This window comes from Gigantopelta aegis, chromosome 6 (assembly GCF_016097555.1).
Source record: "Gigantopelta aegis isolate Gae_Host chromosome 6, Gae_host_genome, whole genome shotgun sequence".
NCBI lineage: Eukaryota > Metazoa > Mollusca > Gastropoda > Neomphalida > Peltospiridae > Gigantopelta > Gigantopelta aegis.
The window spans coordinates 16,110,383-16,134,152 of NC_054704.1; the positions used below are offsets into that span (position 1 = coordinate 16,110,383).

The following is a 23,770-nucleotide window of genomic DNA, read 5'->3' on the forward strand; positions in this document are numbered from 1 at the left end:
CTCAACACATTTTTTATTTACGGTTAATTGGCGTCAGACATATGGTTATGGACCACAGATATCGAGTGAGGAAACCCGCTGTCGCCACTTCATGGGCTACACTTTTCGATTAGCAGCAAGGGATCTTTTATATGCACCATCCCAGACAGGGTAGTACATACCACAGCCTTTGATATACCCATCGTGGTGCACTGTCTGGAATGTGATGTTGCATATGAAACATTCCTTGCTGCTAATCAGCGAGTAGCCCGTTTCATGGAAGCTGCGGGTTTTCTCTTATCTGTGTGGTTAATATCCATATACCCATAATTAAACAGCAATGAGTACGTTGTTACATAAAACATTCAGCCCTTCTTTCCTTCCAAATTTATAGGACATTGATGACACTTTCTTCCTGATGGCTATTCCACAATTTATCCCAATGGGGAGAGGGTGTAACAGGCTTCCACTCTCTTGACTTATTTCCAACTATCCAATATTAAACACAAAATAGCCAGTTTAAAATTGGCTACGGTATCATTAACACATATTCATTTCCTATCATAAGGTGATCTCGACTTCTTACAAATTAACCATTTTCAAAGGTTTGACTGTATAGTAACATTTTACAGGGCTGTACAAATGGGTGGCTGCACCCAAGAAAAATGCTCTTTAATTCATGCCTGTCAAATAAGAAAATAGCCCCCCCCCCCCCCCCCAAAAAAAATGCTGTGGGAAAAGTCTACACCGCATTTTTTATGTTGTTAATATATAGAAGTTTAATTCTAAATAAAACAAAAATAAAATAATTAACAAAAGTGACATAGAAAATCAAGTTTCAGAGCAAAATAAAATTTAATGCTGCAAAAAATTAAAAACACCACAGCAATAGCATTGACAATTTCTGTGGTTAATGGATAGGGTTTCCCTTTTTGTGGGCCTGGAGAAGACCCTCTATAAATGTGCCCATTTCCTCTTGTACCCTCACCCTGCTTATTTTAGATAGGTACAGCCCCGTTTCAGGCCTTCCAATATGTTAATATAGCACTGGGTATGTCAAATCGTAGTTTAGTTTTAATGTTACACTGATCTACAGATAACCAGACAAAAGTAACTTTCAATTTGTATGTAGATCTAGTTTTGAGTTATTGTAGTGAAAAGATATTTCAACCAACCATTAATTAAATGATTTAATTTCATACATATGTGTAGTTGTTAAATTATTCTACTTGTCAAGTCAAAAAACGTACAAATGTGTCCATTCTCTCAACTTGAAATTAGAGGTTTTCAAAGGACGGAAGAAATATTTTATTTAATGACACTTTCAACATATATTGTGTTTGACATATGGACAGCCTTTGTTACACCACTTGTGGAGCACTGCTGCAACAAGAAATAGCCCAGTGGGTCTGCCGACAGGGATCGATACCAGACCGACTGCACATCAGGCAAGTGCTTTACTACTAGGTTACATTCTGCTCACGATGTTTTGAATTGCAAAACGTAAAATGTACAACTGCTAGATGTTAACCATAAGGCTATCCTTAATGTGTTTTTATAAATATAGTACAAATTAATATGAGGATGATTAAGAACCGTTGCTATGTTAACCACATCCAAGATTAAAATCATTTTTCAAAACTAATTGTAATGGACAGTTTTAAACAAACATACTTTCATTACGGCCACAGTAAAATCCCAATACCATCTTTGATTCCAATCTAATTTTGTCAAAGGAATCTCTAGTCCAGTACATTAAAAAAACCCACCCCAAAAACAACAACATAACATCTCAACACAGTTTAAGCATTTTATTTGTTAGGTGTGAAGAGGAGTAGAAAATGGCAATAATGTAAAATGTATGTGTATCTAATTACCTATAATAACAGAAAACAATACAATCAGTGATTTATAAATTACTAGCAATCAAAGCAACAAAACTTAATGATTTATGAAATAAGTTCTATCAATCACAGCATCATAATTTTAACAGGTCTTGAATCAATCACGATTAAATAATTTCAACTGGTTTTGAATCAATCACAACAGTATAATCATAACAATCATTTAATACCTGGTCTTAAACCAATCACAACAGCTATTTTATAATAAACACAATGAGTGATTAACTACTAGTATATAAATCAACAATTTCTCAAACAAACAAATAAATGCTCTCTGATTTGATGGTCAAAACGTGAAATTTAAATGACTAGTTTTACAGATGTGTTTCTGATCTGAGTCTATCTCATTACATACAAAATTCTACATACATTAAAACAATTTCAGATAGGTACCAAATATTGGTTAGATTAACTAATGGGTCAAATATATATCAGGGTTTAAGCTGTGGTCTTTCCAAAAATAAATTAACTTTAATGTCATCATATATTTGACAAAAACACTTCATAACAAATTTTCCAAATATTATTATAATATATCTTCCAAATATAATTTTTACAAATTCATAATAAATTTGCTACATAAATTCATAATAAATTTTTCAAAAACATTTTATAACAAATCTTCCAAAAACATTTCATAACAATTTTCCAGATATATTTCCTTATAAATTAGCCAATTTTTTTTTTTAAATGTTTCCAAACTAATAGTAAGGTTTGCTGATCCTTTCTTTTGCAGAAGTTCATTTGGCTAAGAAAACCTGGACATTTCCAAAAACATATTTGTCAATTTTTGTTTCCATTTTTGGTTTCAGCTACAACTCTAATATATTGTTTGCCTGGTTACAATGTGTAAAGACAAGAGAATATTTAGAGGAAAGATATGAATGTTCATAATGTAATGTTTAGACACATAATTCATCTGTTATGAATTACTTGTTCTTTTTTATCAAGTCTTCCAGCTTATTTGCATCAGCTCCAACCACCTCCCCTACCTGGTGAATACAAAGAAAACACATTTATGTTTCAAGTTTTGAAGAAAAATATCAAATCGTTTTTAAAGAATTTATTTAGGAGATAACCATGTGGAGTTTTTAGTGTTGCAGACAATAACACCCACAAATCTAAAAACTCAATATGGTTATGTCCATTGTAAACTGAATAATTTTTCTACGGAACTAACTGTATGTTTGGTATTTCTTGAAACAAATACCTGGCTACAATCTAATTGTAGACCCTAGAATCGTCAACTTCACCTGTTCCAATTGCTAATGACATCATTAGCTTTCCGGGTGTTATTTTCATTTGATCCCAAGAAAAAGAATGTAATTAACCAATCACAATACAGAACGCACTCGCCATCAGTTTACAATAATTTATAAACATAAGACGATTTGCATAAATATTATGTATCCAAACAAATCAAACATTTGAACCATTTACAAAATTTACTGTTGATTTGGGACAATTTTATTTGGTGCCCAGAACTTTTCTCCCACTTTTCTGGGGCTGAGAGGTCACGAGATCTATCCTACAACATTTTTCAAATTACATACTAACATGTGATTTCCATGTGATAAGTTTTGACTGACAGACTAGTTTTTAAACAGTATCAGGGTCTCCACGAGTACTCAGGCACGGGTCGAGTCTAGAGAGACTCGAGTCCACTCACAGGACTCGAGTACCAATGCAAGGAAGAGCACTCTCAATTAATTATATGTTTTATGTCATTTTGCCATTGTCGCCAGTTACATTATAGAGCTATAGGACATGGAGGGAAAACAAAAGTCGAATACAAGTGTGGAATGCAATACAATGGCTTGATTTGGCATCCATGTTCAGCGCTGGAAAAAAGTAGTTTGTTTTATTTAACGACGCCACTAGAGCACATTGATTTTGTATCTTATCGGCTATTGGACATCAAACATATGGTCATTCTGACACTGGTTTTTTATAGAGGAGGCTACTCTTTTACGACAGGCAGGATAGCACAAACCATGGCCTTTGTTGAACCAGTTATGGATCACTGGTCGGTGCAAGTGGGTTACACCTACCCACTGAGCCTTGTGGAGCACTCGCTCAGGGTTTGGAGTCGGTATCTGAATTAAAAATCCCATGCCTCGACTGGGATCCAAACCCAGTACCTACCAGCCTGTATACCGGTAGCCTAACCACAACGCCACCGAGGCCGGTATTTCAGTGCTGGAATTAAGTAACATAATGCTAGTGGAGGCTCTAAACATTATAGAACATATGTTTCACTATTAAAGCTGGTTTTTATCATTTAAGTTAGAAGTACATGTACATGTAATGGTATTTTATTATTTAGAATATTCATTTTTGTACATCTCATGTGGTGACCAACCTAATGAATATCTTTTTCCAGAAGTTTCTGATATTGTCATTTTTAAAATGCGCAAACACCCTTTTCAAAACAATAATTTAAAGTGCGCGAAAACACCATTTTCGTAAAATATAATTTAAACAGTGTTTGACATATAACCAATATGTATTATTTATTGGAATGTTATGTATTCAATAGTAAAAGTATAGATCAATCTGCATATGTGACAGAATTTTTCTACTTTCTTTTTAGGCATATGTCTACTTTATGGTTTGTCTAGTAAAACATGCTAAATATATTCATCAGTGTAAATAAAGTTACTATACCTAGTACAGCAATTGTGGTGGTGAAATTGCATGCATAGCATGAACGGATGTGTGCCCCGTAGAAACATAAGTATATGAGATTTGACTGTCAAAAACATTTTCATTTGTTGGCTGTTGACAAATATAGCCAATACACAAACGCTGTAGTAATATCACAATAGAGTTTAGATTGAAATGGAGAATGTAGAATGTAATAAGAATTAGTTGCTTAAACCAAAATTGTTTGTGAATTTGAAAACAATTCCGGATATTTGGCATGAATTCTAGAATACAGGGTAGGGGATTAAAATTCTGGATTTTTCGGAATATTCCGGAAAGTTGGACACCCTGTATTAGTCTAATATATTTATAAATGTTATGAATATTTGGTTAATTGTTAAATTATTTTAAAGAAACCTTTAAATATGATTAGTTATTTTGTCAGTCTTAACAAAAATTTAATGTTGTGTGTTTGAATCTTACTTGTCATATTTTGTAGACTAAAAAGAAACCCTAAATGTTGTGTTTGGTTATTAGCTTAGAAACACAACTGTAAATGTGTATTTGGTTATATATTAAATTAGTCTTGATAAAGAAACCTCTAAATGTTGTGTGTTTGGTTAAATTAGTCTAACGAACCCCATAAATAGTGTAAATTGTCAGCCTTTAAAAAAACCCAAAAAAACAAATGTTGTATGTTTGTTATACAATGTATTTTGTTAGTCTAAAAAACTGATTTTCAAACAGCTCAATATGACACCATTCATATATAATAATCTCACCTTTTGTTTGTTTTTGTACAAATGAAAAGTAGGCATAGCTTGAATACTACAAGACTGTGAAACATCCTACAATGAAAAGATTGAAATGTGAAATATTAATTTCCAAGTAAATAATTAAAACTAATTGGGTTATCTTTAAAATATTCTTTACTGATTTTTAATGTACGTGTCCCAAATAATTGATGTTGGGTCTCCAAACAGTACCCGGTTCACCCATTCGTCTGAAAGCAAAAATTGAATCTCCCAGTATTTACAGTGCCATCAATATATTATCACTCACCTCCCATCAGAGCTACCTCTGGGTGTGTAGAACATTTCACCAAATTATCTATTAAATTCCTAACATTGCAGAAACCTACCATTATTTTCAACCAAAAAAAAAAATCAAAAATCAATCATTACATGAAACTCTTTCGACAAATTAAAATAAAATTCACCAATTGTGTTTACAATTCACAATTAGCAGAGCTAGCTCTGTGTCATGTTATATTTATTACAGGGTGCAGAGTAAATGGGCCAGACATTAACTCCTTTCTCCAGGCTAGCTACACTACTCTTAACAATGGCTTTAAATGGATGAAAATGATTAATTCTACACTGTAAGATATTTTTTCTCCAATAAAAAATATACCAAATTACTGGCAATTCACTTTAAAACATGTACATATATCTTATTACACAAAAGGTAACTTACTTCTGCCTCATCCACATTCACTTTCAAAAACCTGCAGTCAGAATACTTTGTAGCAAAATCCTGAAAAAAAACATTATAGGGTAAAATGATCGAGAGTTGGACACAACCTTGAGTCAGACAAATTTGATATATACAAGGCGTGGTACACTGGCTGGAACAAAAAAATAACCCAATAGGTCCACAGACAGGGATCGATCCTACTAGACCGATTGTGCATGAGGCTAGTGCTTTACCACTGGGTTAAATCCTGCCACAAATAAATTATAAAGATTAGCTCTGCGTCATCAGTAAAACTCAATTTGCTACTGTAAAACCAGCATGAACAAATAGTCAAATACAACACAGTTATCCCCTAATTATTTGCTCTAAAATAATAAGACATAAAATATGAAGAGAAACTCACAAAAATATACTTTTTCTTTCAAATATCAGACCTCACGACAGGGGTGGAGAAATAGAAAATATTTCACAAGCCCACCAGACCAGAACCAACTAAAATTTACTAGCCCACCAGAATTTCTACTATACTATCTTTTAACTTATAGAACAATAGTATTGTTTAACAATATAATATATTGACAAAATCATTAATAAGGACATTTGGTAAGTGACCAACAGCAAGTGGCAAATGAAATTAAGACCAAAACCTTGATTAACAAATCAATCAATTTAGAAAAATTCTGACAACGAAATGTTTCATATCTCGCAAGTATTAAACAGAACAATATAATCAAAACACACCGACAACATACTATCAACGTAAACGAGCTATTTGTAGGAAGTAGTGACATCAGCTCCGTTTTGGTAATGTGGTGCATGCGCAGTTCGGAACTCCGAAGTCATCTATTTCATCATCATTCTAAACCAATTGTTTGAATGCTTTTAAATTCTGACAAGGCTGATGCAGAGTTGTGGATTCAATGCACAACCATCCCCCACCACCAAAAAAAATAAAAATAATAATAATAAAAAAAATATATATATAGTTAGTCAAAAAAAAGACAGAGATTGCCCGTGGGACTAGTAGTTGCATTTTTTAACTTGTCTGTCAGGATTTCCACTTGAGTTTGGCGAGCGAACAAGTACTTTCTGCAATCGTGTCACCATTTAAGGAGACCTATCACTCTCGCTCTCCATCACCCGTAGCATGTTTTCAAATGTATTTGCTATCAATTAATCACTCCCCTCATTTTTGTTTTCATGCCAAGGTCTGCATATGAACATTATTTGATGTATTTAGGCTTATAACCTTAACCTATAAGTCAAACAAGGCATTGTAAATGATTGCAATCTCCACATGTACGTAGTACGCATGTATGGGTAAAAACATTTCATCACCTCAACAACTTGCAGTGAGAGGATAAATATGTGATCAAAGGTTTTTTAATTTGTTCCCCATTAAAGCCGAACACCCTAGTTCCATGCAGCAAAAATAAATTATAATTTGGTTAATCTACAAACCTGTAACACACTTAGATTATGTTTTTATCAAATGGAGTGAAAAAGCAGGTTTTATATCGATAAATACCATGGAAATACCCATGTCCCAATTGCTTGAAATAATTTTGAAAGTTAGTATTCTGATGTCACCGGTAGATGTCGCTCGAAGCACAACAATGCCTACGTCACGACAAATTTCACAGACTTGGGGTGCATTCCTTTCACCTCTCCTGGACATGTTCCAACTGTTCTGTCCTGGTTGTATCCCCTCTCCAGATATCGTAAGACTTAGCAAAATTATTGGTTTTAAGGGTTTGTAACGTTTTGTATTGAGACACTTGTCTGAACTTTGTTACTGAAAATGTTCACGAACTGTGAAGAAATATCTCACAAATGAACAACAAGCAAACGACAACAAATTGGATGTTGATTACGCGAACCGTGCACGAGAAAACAAACCGAACCAAAATGATAACGGTCACATGGTATACCAACGTCTGTGACGTTTACACTGGAAGATTGCCTCTAAAAATAGATTGGACCTCGCTTGCTTAACGGTTTTTTCTCTCGAGTGCGCACAGCATTTTAAGAAATAAAAAAAAATCATTTCGTGGTTTTACAAACATCAGGATTACCAAAAAGCACTTCAGGTGAATGGAAATGTGTATTCTAAATAATAAATGGTAAGTAAAGTGCAATTTTATTTGTGAAAAAATGGGTTTAATAGCGAAAAACAACGCTGTAATGGTTAACAACTAGCCGTAACTAGGGCGTGTCCCTTTAACAAATGTTTTGTTAAAAATTATCCCAGAAGTCTAAATGTTACATTTGTCAGATGCACACATTTGATATTCACGTGATTAAACCACGTGATTTTCCGTTTCAATAAAAGCTATTTTTAATTTCACGTTTTCGTTAATTCCGTTTCGTTTTCATTTCAAAATACAATATGTAACTAACACAAGTTGAAACACATTAAAGCAGAAAATGTTATTTATTCATGATTCTTCTGGTACATATCATAACTGTAATGACTTGAACAACCAACCAACTTCATAGAAAGTGCTGTGTAAAACTTACTTGAAATTTAGGGGCAATCATTCTGCATGGACCACACCAATCAGCATAAAAATCCACAACTACCAGCCCATCAAAGTCGTTCAATGCAGCATCAAACTCGTCCTGAAAGAACAAAAAAACCAGTGACTAACATATAATAAATGTAAGATTTTATCCACAAAATAAAAAAGAAAGAAGCCTATTGCTGTCATATTATTGTTTTTAAATGGGGTTTTTCATATTGAACGTATGGTAATTTATAGCTCCAAGGGCAGTTTATAATGGCCCTCCTGCAGCTACATTAGTCCTTCTGAATTGCCTCAGGCCAATATAGTCACCAGAGCGCCATTGCTTGTAACTGCCCGACGACCTATAATTAGATCAGTGTGAAAATCCCCACTTAATGACATTTTTATTCATCAACTTCTACAGAATGGTGATGACCACGTTCTTACTTCTTAAGCATTATGAACTCAGTTTGAGACATTTGAAGTAACGTTAATATTTTTCACTTTTTTATGTTTTGTTCTGGTTCAAAGGGAGTGGGGGCAAGTTATACATTTTATTTTTAACTGGGGGTGTGCATTAATTGTTGAACCATTTATGGATCACTGGTCGGTGCAAGTGGTTTACACCTACCCATTGAGCCTTGCGGGGCACTCACTCAGGGTTTGGAGTCGGTATCTGGATTAAAAATCCCATGCCTCGACTGGGATCCGAACCCAGTACCTACCAGCCTGTAGACTGATGGCCTGCCACGACGCCGGTACAATGACGTCAGAAGCGTGCCATAACAGTTTTCAATGTATTATGACCCATGCCATAAAGATAGCTAGGGAAAACACAATATTTATGTAACCGTTTATTGTAGACCATATGGGTAATATATATTAACTGGCATAGGAAGCAGGGCTTGAACCTCTCACTTTTTAGCAGCAGTAATGTTTTTTATATATTTATACATGTATTTATATGTGTGTGTGTGTGTGTGTGTGCATGTGTGGCCCCAACTTTTTGGCACCTTCCTACATCAGTGATTTTTATTATTTAATTATGTTCATACATAAATCCATAGGTGTTAGTAACAAGGGGCTGGGCACTGCTCCCTCGAGTTGAAAAGCAAATTAATACATAAAGTGCTACCGCTTGACCAGTTGTTTTCATCTTCTGACACCTAGATGTAACCATACAAATACAGGTACATTATATACTCTTCAAAAAAAGAAACGCAAAAGGGTACAAATGGGTTATAACTCTGATTTTATGTTTCCTACCGGTTCATGCTTTGTGAATATAAGGTCATTGCATGTCCCAAACACATTCCCACGGTTACATTCGATAAAACGCAGCTACTGTACAATAAAGTTCCAAAATGTGAATATTCGCAAAAACGCAGCCACGTGCAAACCATGTCACCACTGCACGTGCGTTGTCTGCACGTGCAACATGAACACCGACAGTATAAAAGTGCAGGGTGTTCGCTTGCCTGGCCTCTGTATCTGGCCGACAGTTGACAATCCAGGACATGCCACGTCTCAGTGAACCGCAGAGAAACAATGCCATCGGCCGACTAGACGCAGGCGAATCCAGAACGGCCGTTGCCAGGGCATTCCATGTGTCCCCAAGCACCATCTCCAGACTGTGGGACCGTTACCAGCAACATGGATCAACACGTGACCTCCCTAGATCCGGTCGACCACGGGTCACTACCCCCGGGCAGGACCGCTACATCCGGGTACGCCACCTTCGGGAACGATTGACTACTGCCACCTCCACAGCCGCAGCAATACCAGGTTTGCGCAGGATATCCGACCAGACCGTACGGAACCGCCTACGTGAGGTACGAATTCGTGCCAGACATCCAGTTCGAGGTGTCATCTTAACACCACAACATCGTTGACTCCGACTGCAGTGGTGCCAGATTCATCGACAATGACCTCAACTGCGATGGAGACAGGTGTGGTTCAGTGACGAGTCCCGATTTCTGCTCCGACGTCATGATGGAAGATGTCGCGTGTATAGGCGTCGTGGTGAACGTTATGCGGCAAACTGCGTGCAGGAAGTGGACAGATTCGGCGGGGATAGTGTCATGGTGTGGGCAGCCATCTCACACACTGGCAGAACTGACCTGGTCCACGTGCAGGGCAACCTGAATGCACAGGGCTACATTGACCAGATCCTCCAGCCACACATCGTTCCAGTTATGGCCAACGCCAACGCAGTGTTCCAACAACGCCAGGCCTCACACAGCACGTCTCACAACGGCTTTCCTACAGAACAACAACATTAATGTCCTTCCTTGGCCATCGATATCACCGGATTTGAACCCAATTGAGCATCTATGGGACGAGTTGGACCGACGCCTCCGACAGCGACAACCACAGCCCCAGACCCTGCCCGAGCTGGCAGCAGCCTTGCAGGCCGAGTGGGCCACCATCCCCCGGGACGTCATCCGTACTCTGGTTGCTTCAATGGGCAGGCGGTGCCAGGCAGTTGTCAACACACGCGGAGGCCACACCCGGTATTGACTCCAGATGACCTTGACCTTGGTGGTGTGTCCTATCACTTACTCACAATGGACTAGAGTGAAGTGTGAACAATCCTGCAACATTTGGTAATTATCGGACTCACCATTCAATAATTAAATCAATTCTCCAAATGTTACGACAATGTGGTTTTGCGTTTCTTCTTTTGAAGAGTATACATAAATGTTATCAACAGCCTACCTATTCAGGCTATTGAACGTGACGGGAATGGTAAATTTATTATTGATGAGAACTTTCAAAGCAATATCCTGTCACGTTATTTGTTTTACAATCAGAGTTTATTTTACAGGTGAATTTATTAGAATATAACTAATTTTCAGTATTGTAGGCCTACTGTTCATGTATTGTTGAATAAATTAATTGAACAGTTTATCCTACCAACTAAATATTTGATTAATTTTTTATTAATCCGTCTCCACTGGAGATCCATTTTGAATGGATATAACCAACAACAAAAAATCAATGTTTTAAACTCCTTGAGCAGTTCTTTACGTAGTTAGATTTTGGGGATCAACCCTCTTCAAAGAAAATTTTCTTTTAATGTACCTATTTGCTGGAGGAGCATAACCGACTCCACCCCACCCTAGAATCATTGCTGTCTGCTTACAAGGCCTGCCAAGAAACCCTGCATAATTTTCTGCACATAAATTTGTATTTATATCTTTACCAATGTTTTTACAATTTGAACAAAAAATATTTAGTCTAACAGGCAATGAGTATAGTAAGAGGCCCGTTTGAGGTTAAAAGGTGTGGAATGTATTAATTTTCTTTACACCGTTAGTGTTACCGTATGAACTTTAAGGTTATCTCATCGCTTCGTCAGAGTTCCTGGAAGTTTATATTTCAGTTTTTTACTGTTTAGGTCCTTAGCCTTGGACCTTCCGTGTTCATATTAATTACACTCCACCAAATCACGCGATAGTCTGTGTCACAAAGTGCGTCAAACACTGTACTACATGTTATTCTAGTCATCAGCGTGGAACGTGATTCGGCGTAAAATAGAATCAACAAATGGGCCATTACAGATGCTTCATAATAAACTTAACTTTTGCAAAACAAAATGTGTTCTAAATCATTTGCTCTAACACGAAACTTACCTTCGAATGAATTACTATAAGTGCCATGTTGGTCGCGTGGAATTTGCTCGATCCAGGTGTGTTTCCTCGTTATATGTGTGACGCTGCAAGATTCTGAGCAACCAGATCAACACAGTTCCGGTTGAGAAAACGTGTGTTTTTCTTGTTCGCTTTTCTCTTGCAAAATTGCAATCGGAACACCTCGGGAATTTCCGATGCACGCGGTAAAGTACGCGGAATCGGCCTATGTAATCCGAATGTCACAATTACTACTACTAGTAGGTTGTTTAAATAGACATTAAACACTGGGATTAGACTTTAGCTTAGTGGATTCAATTCAATTCAATTCATTTATTTGCCAAAGCAATTGCCTATGGGCATAAACATAATTTTACATAATAAATGTACATAATTACGAAAATAACAAACAACCCAGCGACATCAGACAAATGTATATACAATGTATACATGATGATGATGATAACTAGTTTAACGTGCCCATATATCACTAGGGTTTCGCACACGCCCATCCCGAGTCCGACCTCCGATAAGATCGGTGGCCTGACGGGATGGGGGGGGGGGGGGGGGGGGGGGGGATCGGGGATGGGCAGAATTTTGAAAATAGCAATTAGTAAAAAAGTTAATAGATTAAATTTAAAAAATAAAAAGGTTACAAGCCAAATATAAAAAAGAATTGACTGCTCGGCCGAATATTTATATAATTTGGAGCATTTTAGAAGGACAGTCCAAAATTAAATAAGAGAAAGAAGAGAGGATCGGACTATTTAATAATATTTTAAAAAAGAAGAAGTAATTTCGACATAAAATTTTGAACGCAGATCTAAAAGTTTAAAGTCCGATCGATATGTCTGCTGAAATACAGATCTTGAGAAGCCGGATCCGTCAGAACGAGAGAGAGAGCATCAGACTAGGGTATAGTTCAGTCGTCATGGGTTGGTATAGTGGTGCGGACAGGCCCGACTCCGGAGGATACGAGATGGTATCACTATAAAGCAAGGTAAAGTCTAGAAAAAGAGTAGTAGGGGCCGACCCCGCTTCCTATTTCTTCTTAGAGTGGGGCGGTCAATCTTCCAGTGCTGCTAGGACAGGCTCGGACATGTAGAGACTAAACGCGAACAACCGTGGCGTTCTGCAGAATGGCCGTCATAAGAGTCCCGAAAAAAAACAAGTCGACAGTCAGACGGAGAAATGACGTGGAGGCAAGGAATCTCGCTAAAAAAGAATCCAACCTGGTGGTGCAGGCTGTCGAAACGAGAAGCGTTCCAGCGTTCAATCACTTCCAATGGCCGCATACATCCCAGTAGAAAACTTAATTTCGCTGACAAAAACAACGAAATCGAGCACACGAAAGCACGTGCAGTGTGCACAAGCGAAACAAACACGTCTTACCGCGTGGAACTCCAGACTGGGAATGTATATACATGTAATATGTGGTATTGCGTCTATTAATTTACTAATTAGTAAAATATGTCGTAATAGGTTAGGAACAAACAGAAAGTGAAATAATAATTTCAGGATGGACAGAGTTTAGAATTAATTAGCAAGGTCTCTGCGTTTAGTAGATTGGATAATATCTTCCAACATTGCCAATCTAATTAAAATTAGCTCCACATGTAATAGTGGAGCTAATTTTAATTAGATTGCAACATTGCGTAATTGAGTTCCATTTTGTGTTAAAGGTGTAATCAGTTTAAATGCAGATTTTTTTCCCAGTAATACTTTTTAATATATGTAGCACGCAAATCAGAATAGAATGGACATTATAAAACAAAATATGTAGCACGCAAATCAGAATAGAATGGACATTATAAAACAAAATATGTAGCACGCAAATCAGAATAGAATGGACATTATAAAACAAAATAAAGTGAAATTCGTCTTCAGTACTAGTAGGAAGGAAGGAAATGTTTTATTTAACGACACACTCAACACATTTTATTTACGGTTATATGGGGTCAGACATATGGCTGAGGATCACACAGATATTGAGAGAGGAAACCCGCTGTTGCCACTTCATGGGCTACTCTTTTTTATATGCACCATCCCACAGACAAGGTAATACATACCACGGCCTTTGATATACCAGTCGTGGTGCACTGGTTGAAACGAGAAATAGCCCAATGAGCTCACCGACGGGGATCGATCCTAGACCGACCGCGCATCGAGCGAGCGCTTTATCACTGGGCTACGTCCCGCCCCACCCAATACTATTGGTGTCTCAGAGACTGCAGGTCCTAAGTTCACGTTAAATTTTTCTATAACGACCAGTTTCAATATTCAGTTAAAGAGCATCTAACATCAAACTTTACAAATGTAAAAGAAAGAAAGGTTTTTGTTTAGTTTTTTTTGTTTGTTAAAAAGTACTGGATAGTGATTATTAGTTAAGTGTTTATAAATTAAACATTTTGAAGAAACTGAGAGAGCAACATACATTTCTTGAATAAATCTAGATCTCTTTTAAAACGAATTGTAACATCACTAGAGCACATTGATTTATTAATCATCTGCTATTACATGTTAAGGATTTGGTAAATTTGACATAATAGTCTTAGAGAGGAAACCCGCTACCTTTTTTCCAATAGTAGCAAGGGGTCTTTTATATGCACCATCCCACAAACAGGATAGCACATACCATGACCTTTGATATACCAGTCGTGGTACACTGGCTGGGGTGGGAAATAGCCCAATGGACCCACCGACGGGGATTGATCCTACACCGATCGCGCTCCAAGCCATCGCTTTATGACTGGGCGACGTCCTTCCTCGCTACCGGCCTCGGTGGCGTCGTGGTTAGGCCATCGGTCTACAGGCTGGTAGGTACTGGGTTCGGATCCCAGTCGAGGCATAGGATTTTTAATCCAGATACCGACTCCAAACCCTGAGTGAGTAACTGGTTCAACAAAGGCCATGGTTTGTGCTATCCTGCCTGTGGGAAGCGCAAATAAAAGATCCCTTGCTGCTAATCGGAAAGAGTAGCCCATGTAGTGGCGACAGCGGGTTTCCTCTCAAAATCTGTGTGGTCCTTAACCATATGTCTGACGCCATATAACCGTAAATAAAAAGTGTTGAGTGCGTCGTTAAATAAAACATTTCTTTCTTTCTTTCTTTTTTCCTTTCTCGCTGTGCGACAGTAATCCTCTTCTGGAGAACAATGAAACCACTTTAATCTGAAACCTATGAAAGGTTCATTGATTACAAATGGATGTAAATACAAAGCCGTGGCAACGATTAACAATTGTGTAACCATATTTAACTATAGGCACTGGCTTAATCAGGATATTGGAGGCGGGTATCGACTTTGGGTAAGGGGGTCTAGGCTGTGTCGAACGATATTTTTAAGGTAGTCGCATCATACTCCCCCGGAAAACACACAACAAAAACCCCTCCTATTTTCTTGGTTTCGACCCCTCCCCCCATCCCCTTCTGCACACGACCTGTAACCACACTGTCAATGGGGCGAAACAATAATATAAAAGTTTGTATTGAAAGAAAGAGATGAGAATGGGGAGAGGGGACACGGCCACCATAACCCACCTCTGGTTACGCCAATGGGCAGACGCATTCTTTCGAAGGAGTGAGGGAGTACATTTCAAAAAAACAAAAAAACATTTACGGTATTCCAAAATACACTATAAAGTATCATGCAGTATGCACACCACCTTTGATCCGCGCCTGCTTAAGTTAATTGTACACTGTGACTATAAAGAAAAAGGGGGCGTGGTTCAGTGGTTCAAGTTCTAAAAAAACTTGCTTTGAGTTTTACAACTCATTAGCTAAATATATAACAACATAATGCAACACAGAGTTATACAATACGCACACGTGAAAAACGACGATGGAGTGGCACAACGTTTACTTTGATTCAACGAGTCGCAAGATCGATCGTTTTGATGAATCAAAACCGGCGTCGATGGTGTCGTTGTTAAGCCATCGGAAATAATGCTGGTAGGTACAGGATTCGCAGCCCGGTACCGGCCCCCACCCTGTTTTCCTCTCACTAACCGTTAACTACTAACTACTAAGCCACTGTCCTGGACAGACAGCCCAGATAGCTGAGGTGTGTGGCCAGGACAGCGTGCTTAAATCTTAATTAGATATAAGCATGAAAATAAGTTGAAATGATAAATCAATAAACGTGTGGTTTTTTGTTCCAACCAGTAGGCAAGTACAGATCTATGATTACTTCTGTTGCCCAGATGGAACTTTGACGCAGCCGGATGTTATTTGATTTAGCACTACCAGCACACACACACACGCACACGGAGAGAGAGAGAGAGAGAGAGAGAGAGAGAGAGAGAGAGAGAGAGAGAGAGAGAGAGAGAGAGAGAGAGAGAGAGAGGACTAGACAGACAATATGTAAATTTAATTTAAAAAGTGAAACCAGAACTGTACATTGCAAGGTGGCAAGGGGGGAGGAGCGGTTGCAATAAAAAGAAATCCAATTAAAAAATTTAAAAAATATTAAATTTAAAAGTTCCCTTTTTGTCTACCTGAAGAAGACTCAGTATTACTGTTCTCCAATTTTTTTTATACTGTCACCCCACTTATTTTAGGCAAAGTATGGGTCTGAAAACTAGATTCAGGAGTGGATCCAAGATTTTGTTAAGTGGCGGGGGGGGGGGGGGGGGGGGTCTCAACATTCTAAAAAGGTAGTGAGATCTGCAACAGAGTTCATGGGTATGTTCCTTAGAAAATGTTGAAAAAAAGATGCCCAGAGACACATTTTCAAGGCAATATTGTGGATGATGAAATTAAAATAACATTTTAAACAGGTAATTAAAAATGACACTTAAAAAGGCCGAGGGGACCCCTGTGATCCTTTTCTCTATCAGCCAATGAGATTTTTGTTTCTTTTAGTATGCAGTGTAATATATACTGGGGCGGTGTGTGTGTGTGGGGGGGGGGGGGGCACGTGCCCTCCCCCCCTTGTGAGCCTTTTTTTTTCTTTTCTTTTACACATTAATGTTTGCCATTGTAACCAAAATCTGATACAGTTTATACCCGATCCGTCAGTGACCCCCACCCCCCCCCCCCCCCTCCCAAAGTCGTTCCTACGGGCCTGTAAATGTAGTTATGCAGTTTGTACACCAAAGTGTTGTAGTAACTATATGTTTGATACGTGAATATAGTTGTAGTTAAGTAGTTTGTAGACAGTTTCGCAGTAACTGTATATTATGTTATCAGGCGCGTGTGCAGGAAACGATACAGGGGGTGGGTGGGTAGGTTAGGTTGTGGAGAGTGAAGTTTTCAGTAGGGTGTCGGGTCACGCTTCCCCGGAAAATACATTAAAAAAAGAAAATTCCCTTGGAACAGGGAGTGGGGGTGGAGGAGGTGGGTCTAAGACTATATGTCAGAATTAAAGTGCTCTAGTGGTGTTGTTAAATAAAACAAACTTTAACTTTGTGTTCTGGCACTGGTCCCCGTCTATCCCGGTTACTCTGCCGGTTTGAGAGCTAAACGGAGATGTGGACGGTTATAAAAGCGAGTATTATCGCCCACATGTCCGTCCAGCCCTCGAACGGCAGAGTACTCGGACTAGTTCCCGTCAACCTAGCACACACAAAACATCGAATCCCCTGCAGGCGCGTGTGCAGGGGATGGTTTCGGGGTCGAAACCCTTCCATGCTCAATCAAAATTTCTTTTTTCTCAACATATTTTCTGGGGGATTATGCCTCACCCGTCTAAACTTCGGTCGCCATTGTCTAGAACCATCCCCCCCCCCCCCCCCCCCTCCTGCTAAAATTCCCGCATACGCGCCTATCATTCTCTGATTGTTTTGTTCTTACCCAATCCCAAGCAGTGCCCCACAACTAACATATCAAAAGCCGTAGTATGGGCTGTTCTGTCTGTAGAAAAGTGCATATAAAAAAATCCCTTGCTGCTCAGCATCGTCAAAAGTTTATCACTGGGTAGCCGATGATTAAATTCATTAATAAATCAATGTTTTGTTTCTGTGTCTTCAAACAAAGCAAACTTTTTATAATTATTTTACGGATATATATATATATATCTCAAAACTGTTGTTTTAAGCAATGTCAAGGGTGTACATAATACGCCTCGTGCATCTGCACACGTACTGGGTCACTATTACGTGATTACTTGCAGGTCCTGGCTGTACATGTCTAGGCGTAGGCACGAACATAACTCCGCTTAGTCCAAATACATTAAAAACACACTGGAAATAACACCATTACATGGTGCATTTACTACGTATGAATGATAGAACTTTATAACAAATGTGCTATGCTTTATAATGTTAATTAATAACGTAACCCAACGCGCACCCAAAGCATGACTATGCAAATATGATTGTAAACATGGGAAATATATTTCCATGTGTTTTATGAAAAAGCTAAGAATATTCGTTTTATATGGTGTTTTTAATGTGACAATAATCCTGGATTGGTTTTACAAAAATAGATTTTTCTGTACCATAGTGAGTTTTTTTTTTCTAACGACACCACTAGAGCACATTGATTATTAATCATCGGTTATTGGATGTCAGACATTTGATAATTTTGACATGTTGCCTTAGAGAGGAAACCCGCTACATTTTTCAATTAGTTACAGGGCCGGTGCTAGCGGGGGGGGGGGGGGGGGAAGATCCGGAAAGCATTATAGAAACTAAAGAAAATTCTCTTCTTAACTGTTTAAGGAGTTTTAGACTATTAACTATTCATTTGCCCCCCCCCCCCCCAAACTAAAAATCCTAGCTACGGCCCTGAGTTACAAGGGATCGTTCATATACATCATCCCACAGAAAGGATAACACATACCACGGCACGTGTTGGAAAGAATTTATAGCCCAATGGGCCTACCGACGGGGATCGATCCTAGAGCGACCGCGCATCGTACGAGCGCTGTACATACTACTGAGCTATGTTCCGCCCTTGTGTAACAGGTTTTTTTTGTTTTGTTTAACGACACCACTAGAGCACATTGATTAATTATTAGATGTCAAAAATTTGGTAATTCTGACTCGTAGTCAACAGAGAAAACCCGTTACATTTTTCCTAATGCAGCTATGTTTCATATGCACTTTCCCACAGACAGGAAAGCATATACCATGGCCTTTGACCAGTTATGGTGCACTGGTTGGAACGAGAAAACCCCCCACTGAGGTGGTTCGATCCTGCGACGCAAGCACCTACGGTGAGCGCTCAACCGACTGAACTAAATCCCGTCCCCTTGTGTAACAGAGACGTTACAACCATAGCAACAGTCTGTCGAGTATTTGGTACATTGTTGAGAGTGGTTAAGCAAAGAAGAAAACAGAGGAATGTGTATCACAAGTTAACGACACCTCAGCACATTATAAACTAAAGCCAACTGGTGTCTGACAAATGGTTGTCTCGACACTTGGGAGAGACGGCCAGAGGGAGGAGAGAAACCCACAGACATCAGTCACATAGGCTACACATACCGAACAGGAAGGAAAGAAATGTTTTATTTAACGACGCGCTCAACACATTTTATTTACGGTTATATGGCGTCAGACATATGGTTAAGGACCACACAGATATTGAGTGAGGAAACCCGCTACTCTTTTCGATTAGCAGCAGGGATCTTTTATATGCACCATCCCACAGACAAGATAGTACATACCACGGTCTTTGTTACACCAGTTGTGGAGCACTGGCTGGAACGAGAAATAGCCCAATGGGTCCACCGACGGGGATCGACCCTAGACCGACCGCGCATCGAGCAAACGCTTTACCACTGGGCTACGTCCCGCCCCCATACGGAACAAGTAGCAAGGGATGTTTTATATGTACTAGTATATAGACAGTAGCTAGGCCTATATACCACGAGGTAGCACGAGACACAGGTTGGGACGCGACTTATGACACTTCAGAAAAGCACTCGATAATAATTTAAATAATAGCCGGATCAAATTCGTGTTGGTTTATTCCTAAGAGCTATTTAAGCTACTATACAGTATAACGTTGTACTTAAAGCATGTACAGCGTTTTTGTGATATCGTAACCAGGTACAGGTGCACGTAGCAGGTGGCAAGGTGCCCTAGTTTCTAGGGGAGTCCAGGGTCATTCATCCCCGGAAATGTTTAAAATAGATATCCTGAAAGAAAGAAAGAAAGAAATGTTTTATTTAACGACGCACTCAACACATTTTATTTACGGTTATATGGCGTCAGACATATGGTTAAGGACCACACAGATTTTGAGAGGAAACCCGCTGTCGCCACATAGGGTACTCTTTTACGACAGGCAGCAAGGGATCTTTTATTTGCGCTTCCCACAGGCAGGATAGCACAAACCATGGCCTTTATTGAACCAGTTATGGATCACTGGTCGGTGCAAGTGATTTACACCTACCCATTGAGCCTTGCGGAGCACTCACTCAGGGTTTGGAGTCGGTATCTGGATTAAAAATCCCATGCCTCGACTGGGATCCGAACCCAGTACCTACCAGCCTGTAGACCGATGGCTAACCACGACGCCACCGAGGCCGGCAGATATCCTGAAATGTAATTTCTTGAATTCTAAATTAAAATTCTTCTTGACAAATGCTGGTAAATGTAACAAAAAGAGGACATAATTGGTATAATATAGGGGGCGGGACGTAGCCCAGTGGTAAAGCGCTCGCTCGATGCGCGGTCGGTCTGGGATCGATCCCCGTCGGTAGGCCCATTGGGCTATTTCTCGTTCCAGCGAGTGCACCACGACTGATTTATCACAGGCCGTTGTATGTACTACCCTGTCTGTGGGATAGTGCATATAAAAGATCCCTTGCTGCTAATCGAAAAGAGTAACCCAATATCTGTGTGGTCCTTAACCATATGTCTGACGCTATATAACCGTAAATAAAATATGTTGAGTGCGTCGTTAAATAAAACATTTCTTTCTTTCTTTCTTTCTTAGTATAATATAAACACCACATTTATATACCAAATAAGCATGGCAAGTGATGGTGATCGTAAAAGAAGACCAAAATTCACCTCAGATGAATTAGAGGCCTTAGCAGACGCTGGGAGTGATTCTTAAACAGCTTTGTCTATTGTAATCTTGATTCGTTATCACAATGTACATGCTACTTGTATTTAAGATAACTAATAAAATGTTCAGACAAAGCCGCCGTAGTTGTTGAAGTGCATCAATAACAGTTGCCTCCGGGTAGCTACTCCATTTCTTCGCAATTGATTGTCTCTAGCATCGTTGACTTCGTGATCTACCATCTCATCTTGTACGTCACTTGTGTCATCGATGATGTCATTTGGGGATCTAGGATCAAAATATCTTTGCAAATGTTCTCAAGAACAGCAGTTGCAACGATGACAAGGACACATCGCTCTGGAATAAACATCATGCATCCTCCAGACTTATGTAGGCAGAGCTATCTTGATTTCCACACACCAAATGCCCTCTCGCAGGAGCTTCTAGTGGTTGTATGGGCTCTGTTGTATGCTCTTTCTTGTCGTGATGCCAGCTGCAAGAACGGAGTCATTAGCCATGGTCTAATAGGGTATCCTGAATCCCCTAATAATATACTGCCATCAAACTGACCATTTTCAAACAATTCCGCAATTCCACTATTTCTCCACATCAATGCATCATGTGTCGCACCAGGCCATTTTGCCACGATGTCCAAGAAAACACCATTAGCTGACACTATGCACTGAACGTTGATAGCATGGTATCCTTCGTGGCTGAAATACAAATGTTCGTCGCGTGAAGGGCCTTGCACTGGGATGAGAGTTCCAGCTAAGGCCCCGAGAACTTTGGGGAAACCACACAGATATTGAGAGAGGAAACCCGCTGTCGCCCCTTCATGGGCAGCCAGGGATCTTTTATATGCACTACCCCACAGACAGAATAGCACATACAACAGCCTTTGTTACACCAGTTGTGGAGCACTGGCTGGAACGAGAAATAGCTCAATGGGCCCACCGACCTAAATCCTAGATCGATTGCGCATCAGCCGAGCACTGTACCACTGAGCCTCGTCCCGCCCCCGAAACGAAATGAATGCAATGAATATTTTGTTACAATTATAATCGCAAATATGTATATAAATTAATTAAAACTCTGTTATTTCAAAATATATTATTTTCAAGTGGCTATGTAGGTCGTTGCATTTATAAATTTATCTGAATTGGAATATATGCATATTAAAGTTTCGCCCCAGAAGCTTTCTCTGTATATGGGCCAGATAGAATCGAACCTGTCCATGTGATGGTGCATATAAAGGGTCCCTTGCTACTAATGGAATTTTTTTTTAGCGGGTTTCCTCTCTAAGATTATTTGTCAAAATTAACAATGTTTGACATTCAATAGCCGATGATTAATAAATAAATGTGGTGTCGTTGGAGAAAACAAACTGTAAACTATGTGTGCGCACGAGCATGTATTTTAAACTACAGTTATTTGGTGTATGCATATGTATCGTATGCACACCAAATACTAGTAGCTATCAATAGACTATGTGTGCGCACGAGCATGTATTTTAAACTACAGTTATTTGGTGTATGCATATGTATCGTATGCACACCAAATACTAGTAGCTATCAATAAACTATGTGTGCGCACGAGCATGTATTTTAAACTACAGTTATTTGGTGTATGCATATGTATCGTATGCACACCAAATACTCGTAGCTATCAATAAACTATGTGTGCGCACGAGCATGTATTTTAAACTACAGTTATTTGGTGTATGCATATGTATCGTATGCACACCAAATACTCGTAGCTATCAATAAACTATGTGTGCGCACGAGCATGTATTTTAAACTACAGTTATTTGGTGTATGCATATGTATCGTATGCACACCAAATACTCGTAGCTATCAATAAACTATGTGTGCGCACGAGCATGTATTTTAAACTACAGTTATTTGGTGTATGCATATGTATCGTATGCACACCAAATACTCGTAGCTATCAATAAACTATGTGTGCGCACGAGCATGTATTTTAAACTACAGTTATTTGGTGTATGCATATGTATCGTATGCACACCAAATACTCGTAGCTATCAATAAACTATGTGTGCGCACGAGCATGTATTTTAAACTACAGTTATTTGATGTATGCATATGTATCGTATGCACACCAAATACTAGTAGCTATCAATAAAATGTGCCGAAGTGTCGTTAAACAAATATTTCTTTTCTTTCGTTTACCTTTGAATGCGCCATGAACTCGCTGCGAGTGTGCCGAGCTTAACACGTATATAATACATAAATTAATAACGCAGTGAATCAATCTACTCAGTGTTACCATACTCTAGACAGTCTATACTAAGTCTATTCTAAGAGCCGTCATTCTAACAAATTAAAGAATGTGTTTTATTAGAGCTGTAGGCCTAATATTCCTTTTCAGAGTTGACATACACGGGCAATCAAACCCCAAAGTAACTCGCATGATTGATTATAGTCACTGCTCCAAGACAACGATTACAAATGTTTGTTACATGTTTGTTCTTGAGAGAGAGAGAGAGAGAGAGAGAGAGAGAGAGAGAGAGAGAGAGAGAGAGAGAGAGAGAGAGAGAGAGAGAGAGAGAGAGAGAGAGAGAGAGATTGTACCGGTATTTGATATCGATGAGAGAAGAAAAAACAATAAACGATACTCTTACAGGATTGACATTGACAAATATGCACTT

General features: G+C 38.9%; 1 protein-coding gene across 1 annotated transcript; it reads right to left on the minus strand.

The window, feature by feature from the left end:
- Positions 1-1,776: 1,776 nt before the first annotated feature.
- On the minus strand, positions 1,777-12,304 carry LOC121375223 (thioredoxin-1-like). The gene is made up of 5 exons (XM_041502537.1): positions 12,148-12,304; positions 8,526-8,627; positions 6,006-6,065; positions 5,312-5,377; positions 1,777-2,875 (listed from the first exon to the last, which is right to left on the minus strand). The coding sequence occupies exons 1-5, from the start codon at positions 12,172-12,174 to the stop codon at positions 2,813-2,815; spliced, it is 318 nt and encodes a 105-aa protein (XP_041358471.1). The 5' UTR covers positions 12,175-12,304; the 3' UTR covers positions 1,777-2,812.
- Between the last annotated feature and the right edge of the window lie 11,466 nt (positions 12,305-23,770).

Bases quoted from the DNA above. Each gene is read 5' to 3' on its own strand.
- LOC121375223 (XM_041502537.1), bottom strand. From the start codon at position 12,174: ATGGCACTTATAGTAATTCATTCGAAG. The intron at 8,628-12,147 runs GTAAGTTTCGTG...TTGTTCTTTCAG, and splicing joins TTATAGTAATTCATTCGAAG to GACGAGTTTGATGCTGCATT. The intron at 2,876-5,311 runs GTGAGATTATTA...TGTATTCACCAG, and splicing joins TGTACAAAAACAAACAAAAG to GTAGGGGAGGTGGTTGGAGC.